Source organism: Anopheles merus, chromosome 2L (genome assembly GCF_017562075.2).
Source record: "Anopheles merus strain MAF chromosome 2L, AmerM5.1, whole genome shotgun sequence".
In the NCBI taxonomy this organism is placed as follows: domain Eukaryota; kingdom Metazoa; phylum Arthropoda; class Insecta; order Diptera; family Culicidae; genus Anopheles; species Anopheles merus.
The window spans coordinates 60,037-70,764 of NC_054083.1; the positions used below are offsets into that span (position 1 = coordinate 60,037).

Here is a 10,728-nt window from a genome sequence, read left to right on the forward strand (position 1 = left end):
TTATTTCATGACCTTAGTTTCGTCCCCCTACCCTAGGTAAGGCTTCTAAGCTCAAACGGTTCCAAATGTACCCTTCCGGGTGTTCGTGATTGCCTGGACGTTCAGATGACAAAGATCCACTACTCCGCTTCGTACCAGTTCTCTCTGGCTTTACTGATTATACATAGCATGATAGTCAGTCCTACATATGGGGGCACAGTCCATTTGGGGCTTGAACCCCATGACGGACATGTTGTAATCATACGGCCAACAGAAATGCAAATGCAAATTACCGCACTGTAAATAGCACGATATTTACGTATATTATCACATAGCTTATTAGCAAGAGTGTTACGTAGTATTGGGTCAAAAGTATTAGATTCGATTTAAATAGCCATGAACTATAAATGTAAACAATGAATTTTATTAAACAAACTCACGTATCTTTCGAAAAAAAATAAGACCGCAACATTGTACGCGAAGCAGCAGCTGCTCATTATTATCACCATCTTAATTAAGAAATAAATAGATAAAACGAACCATATCAAATCTGATCAGTTGTACCACTCATCAGTAAAGCACTCCTTCGTAGTGCTCATGAATTAAAAATTAAAAGTAAACGAAAGTTAGTTATAGTGCGATCCTTAAGATAAACGCAAAATGCACCCCGCAATGTGTAGGAAATTGTACCTGAACGCATAAAGTACGAAGGTTTATCCAATTTATTACTATATTTCGGAGCGCAGAAAAGTTAAAATCGTGGTACGGGGTTTCCTCCATTGGGTTCGTTAAACTATCCATCTCCTAGCGCTAATACTGGCGGCAAATCCGTCGCTGGTCACTGAGTCCACCGGAATCACTACCGTCCCATTGATTCCACACTCTGAAGCTCCGAACCGGCAATCACGTGTGCTACTCCTTTCTACGTGTGCTTGTACTACTTTTTCCAAACTGTTGATTATCTGTGGAAAAAAAGAGAACGTCGGAAAATTTTAATAGTTAGGTGCTTCTTATAGCGTCCATCGATCGACCCCACATCCGTTAAAGCGCTTATTTTGACTTACTTTGAATTGCGTGATTTCCTCTGCCAGACAGAAGATGGCCGGGTGATTGTCGGGGGCAGCTTGCCGTTAGATTTGTTCTGCAGCAAATAGTACACAAAGTTGTCGCCAATATAATCCCAAACCCGGTTCGTGCCAAGCTGAAGCACGTCCGTGGGATTTGTTATCCAACAATGGGAGGCAACGTGATTGCCCTGAAATTATCACATCCAATGTAGGTGCGAACGGATTGCCGGAAATAAAATTGATTTTCCCCAGGTTCTTTATGGCCGATGGTGGCAGCATCTCGTCCATCGGCATCTGCTCGTGGTATCTGATTTCGATACAGCACCAGCTGCTTCTATGTAACCGGGTGATGCAATCACTCGAAATGGAAATTGAGAAATTCAGACTGAGAAGTAATATTGTGTGGTAAAGCTGCGCTCATCAGCCCTAGCCGCACACAATAATTAAAATGCATGCTTACCATCAATAATCATCAGCTGCTTCATCGGGTTTTGGAGCGAGGATTCCGAGGGGCCCAACATGACCGTTGTCTGGCGGCGAATTGGTCTGCTAGTAGTTCAATTTTCAGCAAGCTTAACGAAACCAATGTTATATTAATGGTACACGGAAGGTAATAATCTAATTCTTCCGATAACGCAAGGAAAACAAAACGGAAGAAGGTCAAACAACTGTCGACGCGTTTCAATTCCACACAGGGCACACTGTCATAGTAGATTCAAGTAATAAAATACCGAGAGATAGTAAAAAACCAAACGATTATTGTAATAAAATAAAGCACAAATCCCACAAAACACCTGTTTGCTAGTGGTAAACAAACTGAAATGGTTTGTTTACCTTTTCAGTATGAGAGCTAACCACGTACACTACGATATCATTGATTGCCTGCGTGCGTATGTGAATTTTTAAAAATAACGGTAATTGCAAAGGTAACTGTGGGACGGACAGTGTTCATGAAATGAAAATATTTGAAAACTCATAAATAAAAATATAACGAAAGTATATTTGAGTAAATACATTAATGTTCTGCATTAATTATGAATCCCTTTCAATGTGTATCCGCAATAAATATTATATTTTAAACCAGCTCCTACATTTGCAAATTTAAGCAGTGCTACCGTTGTTCACCCATATCTTAACCCTGGTTTGTATCCCCATCGATATACCGCACACATACACAATATTTGGCGCCACTTGTGCATATTTTGCAAAGCGCAAAGAGGCAATTGAAAATGGCTTACAATACTGATATGCTTTCTGATATTTTTCAGGACCGTGAACAAGCGATCGAGTGGATGCAAAAGCGGGCTCTTCTGCAGCCGGTTCAATTGTGCCCGAGATGTCCAAAGGAAATGAAGCTAACTCCCTACAAAAGCATCGACGGCTACAGGTATGTATGTCCCGACTACAAATGCGGCGGGACCAGCAGCATCCGGGCCAGGTCCATATTTGCCAACCACAAGGCTTCGCTTAGGAGCCTTGTGCGTTGTTGTTACGAGTGGGCCAATGGGGCCAACTCAACTCGTTGTGCGTTGGAGACTGGCCTCTCCCACAACACGGTTCTCTCGTGGTACGATACGATCCGAAGTTTTCTTTGGGAAACATTCGATCGTACACGAGAGAAGATAGGGGGCCCTGGCATGACGGTGGAAATCGACGAAACTGTCATCACTCGTCGAAAGTACAACGTCGGCCGGGTCGGTAGTTCCGGTCCTCAGTGGCTTGTGGGTGGGATATGCCGGGAAAATAAGGCCATTTTCCTGGAGCGTGTCCCGAAACGCTCGCTTGCCGTTTTGAGCGATCTGGTGGTTCGGCATGTTGAACCCGGAACGAAAATTATGACCGATCTCTGGAAAGGTTATAATGGGCTGGAGGAGCTTGGATATCCCCACGAATGTGTCAACCACTCCAGAAATTTCCTCAATCCAGATGATAACAACATCAACACACAACGGATTGAGAATGTTTGGAGATGGTTGAAGGCATTTTTGAGAAAACAAGGCACTAATATTAAAAGCAACATGGACAAATATTTTGCTGAGCATATCTTCCGGAAATGCAATGATGATGTGTTTGTCGCCTTGATAGATGCCTTGGGGAACCAAATCGAACATTTTTAATAATTAGTTTTCTTTTTTTTAAGCAGGTACACTCAAAGCAGATTCTCATTTGGTCCAGAGAAGCTTAGCTGCGAAACGGACCCAAGGAGGAGGTTTTGATGGCACCTTGCTAAGGTGCATTCTACATTTCCCCTCCTTGTAAAAAAAAAAAGAAATTAAATTTTAAAACAAATCCCTTTCTAAGATTTTAAGGCAGCGCAGTTGAAAACATCGATTTTTTTAATCGGGGGTTTTCCCCTACGGTAAGTAATTCTAGATCATAGCGATCGGCTTGCACGAGATGATAACACAATTTCCTTCCTTTCCTAACACTTTCTATTTGCATGCCTCCTGCCGCACGAGCTCGCCGACATACGCGTCGATCCGGTTTTAAGTGGCAAGCGGGACCGATTTCCGCAATCGGTAGCACACCTCACTAGTCGAGGGGGTTTCCCCTGCGGTAAGTATTGATACATCATAGCGATCGGTTTGCAAGAGACAATGTAGGCAGTTTATTAATATTTTTTTTATTTTTCTTCCTATTTGCATACCTCCTGCCGCACGAGCTCGCCGACCTACGCGTCGATCCGGTTTTAAGTGGCAAGCGGGATAAGGGATAGATCTAGTATACCGCATACCATCCGACCGATTTCCCCAATCGGTAGCACACCTCACTAGTCGAGGGGGTTTCCCCTGCGGTAAGTATTGATACATCATAGCGATCGGTTTGCAAGAGACAATGTAGGCAGTTTATTAATATTTTTTTTTATTTTTCTTCCTATTTGCATGCCTCTTGCCGCACGAGCTCGCCGACCTACGCGTCGATCCGGATTTAAGTGGCAGCGGGAAAAGGAATCTACAACGCCAACCATCCGACAGTGTTCACGATAAGAAAGGAAACGTCTCTTATCGTGGGGTTTCCCCTGCGGTAAGTTATTTCACATCACCAGTACAAGACGGTAACAAAATTTGTAAACTTAAATGTTTCTTTTTTTTTTGCATGTTCCCTACCGCATGAGTTCGTGCTACATGTTGGAATTACACGCGAAATGATAGAGAATCGTTTTTCAGTACACATGCCACAACACACTATCGGTAAGTAACCACATGCTCATTTACTTTTTACTGTATCTCTTATGTTTTTTTTAAACGTTATTTTGTTTGTTTTACATTCTTTTTCATTTTCTAAGGTATTCGTTTTCCTTCATCTAACTGTAAGAAACAGTCACTGCGCAACATCCTACGATAGCCAAGCATATAGACGAAACATTAATGTTGTATCATGCTAACCCGTGACAGGCAAGTGCTCAGTAACTCACGCACGTCCTTCAACGCACACATCATGAAACATCTGGTGAATGAGATTGCTGAGCAAAACACTCACCAAATGGAATAGAATGGATGAGTTAATTTTATGCATCATGTACCTCCCTTTTTGCCTTATAATGTGACCAGTGCCTTATTTTTTTCTTTTGTTTTATGTTAGCATAGGATTAGTATTAGTATTAGTTTGGTTTAATTAGATATAAGATTTTATTGTGCTAATATACGCATGGACTATTGAAACATATAATTATGTGTTTGTTGAGCAACACCATTTGGGTAAAAAAAAAAATACGTGTACTCGTGAGGAAGCACGCACTTTGAGAAATAATTAACATCAGATTTGCTAATCATAAAAACTAAACGTTGTGTTAGAGCGTATGTGAGGCCGTTGTTTGTTACGCTCGTTGTGTTGGCTGCGGTTCTCGGGTCGAACAAAATGCGGACAAGACAATTGGTTATAGACAATCGATCCTAGCACTTGCCGCAGGTGCGTAATCCATAGAACAGTATTTCTTCTTGGTCGCGATCGTTCGATGTTCTCCGCTTGTTCAGCGGATCAATGGTTAATTCAAGCGGTGAGGTGAGCCTTGCGTGTCACTATGGTGCACGTAACTATATATTAACAACATCTAGGAGTATTATTAAGGGCCATGGTTCCGTTATAGTTAAAACCACGCAACAAGCATAAGGAAACTGTAATTGAAATTTGAATCAGTTAACAAATTATCTAATGGAACAGATAATGAAGCTGATTTGGAACTGTGTACACAATCATGCACACAATCGTGACACTATCGCAAGTGTTTATTGCACTATAACGTTATTTACATGTTAAAATTATTCATTATACAAACACAAATATAATTATTGCATCAAATATACTACTCATTTTTTAACTGAAATTGTATAAATATATCGCATTACTCACCAATTAATAGCCTATTTGTTTTTCTTTCGTTTGGCAATAGGGTGTAGTAGCCACATTTGGAATATGTAATGTAATCATATTTTTTATTCTACTGGGTTCGGTCGGTTCGATCGGTAACAACATAGGAAAAATAAAATAGGTACACATAATAATATGCACGCACCACTAACAAATACTTTTACTAGACCCGTTCCAAACAGAGTCCAGTGTATGTTTAGTGCACCTTGTATATTGTTCATTTGATTCTGAAAATTTGAAAAAGAAACAAAGATATTAGCATTCTTTACACTTATTAAACGTACAGAAACTATATGTATACTTGCCTTGCGTTATACTGCCGTCAAGATATACCGAGCGGGAGACCGTCACCATCCTACCCGAGCAGGATGACGTTGTACATATTCACGGCTGCGCCATAATGATTTGGTGTGGTATGGATGATACGTGGGAGCTGTGCCAAAAACATCAAACCATTCTCGCCTCCTCCTGGTAAGCTTTAGCGCATTAGCTCCTTGGTGATGTCATCATCTGGTTCCTGCGGACAGTATATTCATTCCTTACAATCCAATATCCCCAGCGACTCCGCAAACGTTGCGACCGAAAGAGCCAAATCTTCTAAACATGTTCGTAGATTTGCACTTGAAGAGGCAACTAGATTAACCAAAAGAGAACATGTATGAAAATTATTGAAAATGTGTGAACGATAAAGAGCCTCCACCTAGTCAACAAATAGCCACATGCGGGTCGCGAGCCGTACTATGCCGATCGTTGTCCTAACCGATCCGATCTGTGTCCTGCCAGCCGATTGGAACGCACCCTCCCCTTCGCTAGAGCCACCGACCGTGCGCCGATAGTCATGCCAGTTGTTGATGAAAAGGTGTCTGTGAACAAAAAAGAAACAAACATGAAGCTCAATCGCACACCCGGAACATACAGTGCATCGCACCACAATAGACGACGCAACTTAACTTCCTAGTCGCGATGGCCGGACACACTCGGCATCGTTACACAGTTTGATCGTGCGCGTAGCGAATATATCGAACGTATGCAGCCGGCTCTTGACCGCCCTCATTCGGCGTGAATGGCTCACCGAGAACCGGCTTCGCTGCCAGCTCGGCCGCGCCGATTGCATCCTGCTACTGCCGCTCGTCAATGCGGTGCACCTCGAGTGCATCGACGACCGGTCCGTGGAACAAGGCATTCACAGAAGATCCAGGAAAACCAGCTGAATCCCATCAGCCGGGAACCAGCAACCTAAAAAAAGCCGGACACCAACCATACCATTTTTTCGATCCTAAAAAAAGCCCAACAACCGGAACGATATTATCCGCACCCTCACCGTCGATCTCACAGAACGAACGGGACGAGTGTTTTCCTGACGAGCTTGCTTCGGATAGTTGTGAAAGTGTTCCACGTACAACTGGTGGGTGATTTTCAGCTTGCTCGAGAACACCTGCACGAACCAGGTCTTGTGGAACCGGCGCAAACACTGCAGCGTGATCAGCGTCATGGCATGCCGTCATGCCATCGTCTCGGTAGGCGTGGTGCGCACCATACGCTTGTTGGTTGCCAACGTATCGAGGAAGGCGATTACGTAGTCCCGCGCTGGCTACATCATGACGGCAAATCCGGCCACCGACCAGAGGGCAGCAAACGTCTGCCGGATGGCAGTGGGCAGATGCTTTTCGATCGTTGCCAACAGTCCACCGAGCACCACGATCGTCACGATGAGGTTGACGAAAAGAAAGCTCGACCGAATATCGAACCACGGGAACTGATGATAACCGCAACGAAATGTAAACAAACCGCCATAAATGAAAACAACACCAATTGAAACTGACACAAAGAGTGTGGAGCGACCCACAGTTCCCAGGTCGCATGTTCGAACTGTCACTGGTTTATTTACAGCGCGGTATTGGGTTTTTACCATATTTAATTTCATCCGCTCATAAATAAATAAATAAATAAATAACCTAACCAAAAGCTAGATTGTACAAGTTTTTCAGAGTGACCATATGTAGTTCTATCGATTTTCGATCAAATATCGGTTTACAATTGAGCACAATAAAACTAAATTTTTCTGACCGAAAATCAAATATTTTTCTAAGTATTCACCGTTCAACAATAAAATTGGAATTTAATAAATTTTGTGAGTGAATAAAAGTTGTTTTTACCGAAAATTACCGAATATGCTTTAAATTTCCTACCGATAACCTCTAAAAAAAAAATTGGTCACTCCGCGCCAGCAACCGGCCTGCTGAAATCAATTGCTCCTAGTCAAAAATCCATTGATCGTAATCAAAAATAGAGGATGCTAGTCAAGAATCTATTGCGACTATTCAAAAAAAGTATGCTGCTAGTCTAAACTCAATTGGAAAACCCTGTATTATGGTCTATCAAGTGGTCTAATGGCTAAGTATCGGTAAATGCACGATTAAGCAGTTCTGGTGTCTCATGAAAAATGTCAAATGACATTCATTTTACATTTTTTGCAATCATGTCATTGTAATATTCCATAGAAAACACCGGAACTACAGTAACACACGTCTGCTCTTTATTCCGTCCAACCTCATACTGCCCGCACACCCACACTGCTACTCTCACATACCACATCCTCCCCTTGAGGAATAAGGCTACAAATTCTTTAATATTCGATTAATCGTTTTGGTTTTTTAATCAGCCTAGCCTGTCGTTCTTTCACTAGCCCTGCTACTTCCTCCGAACTACTACTACCACTAGTCAACCCTTCTTCCGCTTTTCGCATGAAAAATTTTTTTATGTGCTTTACATTACGATCGTAAATTTTTCCTGATTTTTTTTTTCCTTCACCGTTACCCTGCCAGCACCACAAATTTTAAGTACCTCATGCAATTCTTATTTGTACGATGAGTCTGTCATATCTGCTTTTTGATTTCTAACTAAAACCGTATCCCCAGGTTTAATGCTAAGAGGCCTAGCTCCACGCCTTGTATCCTCTCTTTGATTGCGCTGAAATTTCGCCATTTTATCCCTGTCTCGTAATTCATCATCGTTCGCTTGTCTAGTATCCGTTTTTGGGTTTGGTAACCTATGCCTAATAGCTCTACCAAACATTAGTTCGGCTGGTGCTATTTTAGTTACATGGTGCGGCCATGAGTTATAATCCGCTACATATTCCGCAAGGGCCTGTTTCCAGCATTTTTTTTCTAACCGTGCAATGGCTGCAATCTTATTTATACCTTGCATTCCACGCTCAACTAACCCATTTTCGGTAGGATTTAGAGGCGTGCTATTTATGAGTTTTATCCCCCATACATCTGCTAACCATCTTTTGAAATCTACCGCATTAAACGGGGGTCCATTATCTGCTTTTAATTTCTTAGGTACATAGTATGTTAAAAATATCCTGTTCAATGCTTTTTGTATACTATTCGCATCCGTTCGCTCTAGAGGGACGGCTATCAGAAATCGCGAGTAATTATCTGTAAGCACCAATGTTTTAACATTATCTGTGGTAGATGAAATATCCATTGACACATAATCCCATGGATTCTCCGGTAGCTCCGTTAATTCTATAGGTACCGCCGTATTTGTCGTTTTCACTAGCTGACATTCTGGGCAGCTTCTAACAAAAGCTTCAATCTCTTTGTCCATACCGGGCCACCAAAGTCCCGTTCTCAGAACATTTTTCATCGTGGACATGCCAGGGTGGCTTCTATGAGCTAATGTTAACGCTCGGTTCCTAAGTATATGCGGGAGGACCATCTTTTCTTGTTTAAATAGGAAACCGTTTTCCACATACAGCTCCCTCTGAAACGCTTTATACCTTACAATTTCTTGTGGCCATTCACTCTCTTTAGCTAACCAAGCAATAACCTTGTTTAATATAACATATTTTTCTAATTCCTTTCCTACTACTTCCGTGGTTAACGCCAATAGTGTTTCATTAACCTGGTTTACGCACGCAGTAACCAAACATAGTTCGTGAGGCTCCTTAGCAACCCCAAATTGGTAATCCTCTTTAGATCTGCCCAGCCTAGACGCAGTATCAGCTATGTTCTCGTTTCCCGGAACGTGTTCGAAATCAAAATCATAATGGTCCAGTCTGATGAACCATCCTTCTGCCCTGGACATAATCCTCTTTCCTATATCTTTTTGTTTAGTCGGTTTAATCATAAATTTCAACGCTTCACTATCTGATCGCAACAAAAATTTCCTTCCTAATAGATAGTAAGCAAATCGTTCCATAGCCCAAACTATGGCCAAAGCCTCCCTATGCAGTTGCGGATAGCGGCTTTCCGTCTCCGTCAATCCTTTGGATGCACATGCGATAATACGCATTTCGGACGTGCTCAATTTTTCTTGGGCTAAAATTGCTCCCAAGCCCCAAGGTGATGCATCAGTATATAGTATGATCCTATCCTTTTCATTGAAATAACCCCTCTTGATAAGGTCTTCCATAGCAACCTTTTTCAATTCTTCAAACGTATTTTGATGCATCTCTTCCCATTTAAATTTATCTCTTTTTATCAAATCCCTCAACGGCTTAGTTTTATGTGAAAAGTCTCTGATAAATGGGCCAATAAAAGTCAACATTCCTAAAAAACTTCTAAGTTCACCTGCGTCCTTAGGTCTGTCAAAATTTTGAATGGCTGTCATTTTTTCCCTCATCGGTAATATTCCTTCTCCATCTAGTGTTAATCCTAAGAAATTCACTTTTTCCTGACCATAACACGATTTTTCTTCGTTAATGGTAAGTCCATTTTTTTAATAACTTCCCTAACCATATTTTCTATTTCCTTTAGTTCTTTCAACGATTTAGCGTACATCAAAATATCATCTAGGTATATAAGAACATTTTTGCAATTCCTGAAAACTTTCTCCATCTCTTTTTGAAAAATCTCCTGTGCACAAGATAGCCCGAAAGGTAATCTCTTGAACCGCATTAATCCATTCATCGTCATAAATGCAGTCAAATGGCGCACCTCACTATGTAATTCTATGTGAATTTATGCGTCTTTCAAATCTATTTTAGAAAACAAAATCTTTCCATCGTTGTTGGGGATATCAGTCCAAATTCTTTCTAATGATGGCATGGGGTACGGATCTCGTATGATAGCCTTATTCGCTTCTCTATAATCAATAACAATTCTAAAGTCCTTATTTCCTTTCGGCACTAGCACCATAGGTGACACAAAAGATATTTCCGCATCCTCGCTGTCTACATACTCAATGATACCGTTAAGCTCCATTTCCTCTAGTCTCTCATTCACGGCTCTCTCAAATGCTTTAGGTATATTATAACGTATTATTTGTTTGGGTGTGACTGTTTTGTCTATTCTAAATTTCACCG

General features: G+C 41.5%; 1 protein-coding gene and 1 long non-coding RNA gene across 5 annotated transcripts; both read right to left on the reverse strand.

Moving 5' to 3' along the window:
* Positions 1-695: 695 nt before the first annotated feature.
* Positions 696-5,639, reverse strand: LOC121594140 (BRAP2 RING ZnF UBP domain-containing protein 2-like). 4 transcript variants are annotated; one of them, XR_006004905.1, is made up of 4 exons: positions 5,397-5,639; positions 1,507-1,618; positions 1,044-1,404; positions 696-941 (listed from the first exon to the last, which is right to left on the reverse strand). XR_006004905.1 is itself a non-coding variant. In XM_041917142.1 (3 exons), the coding sequence occupies exons 1-3, from the start codon at positions 1,507-1,509 to the stop codon at positions 938-940; spliced, it is 198 nt and encodes a 65-aa protein (XP_041773076.1). In that variant the 5' UTR covers positions 1,510-1,872; the 3' UTR covers positions 696-937. The 4 variants fall into 4 exon arrangements, 1 of the variants encoding a protein (XP_041773076.1); XR_006004904.1 differs by lacking the exon at positions 5,397-5,639 and having other exon boundaries at positions 1,507-1,872; XR_006004906.1 differs by lacking the exon at positions 5,397-5,639 and having other exon boundaries at positions 1,044-1,431; positions 1,507-1,872.
* An 81-nt stretch (positions 5,640-5,720) lies between these two features.
* LOC121594141 lies at positions 5,721-7,656 on the reverse strand. Its single transcript, XR_006004907.1, has 3 exons — positions 6,343-7,656; positions 6,115-6,277; positions 5,721-6,047 (listed from the first exon to the last, which is right to left on the reverse strand). It is a non-coding gene; the product is annotated as an uncharacterized LOC121594141 (long non-coding RNA).
* Positions 7,657-10,728: the final 3,072 nt, after the last annotated feature.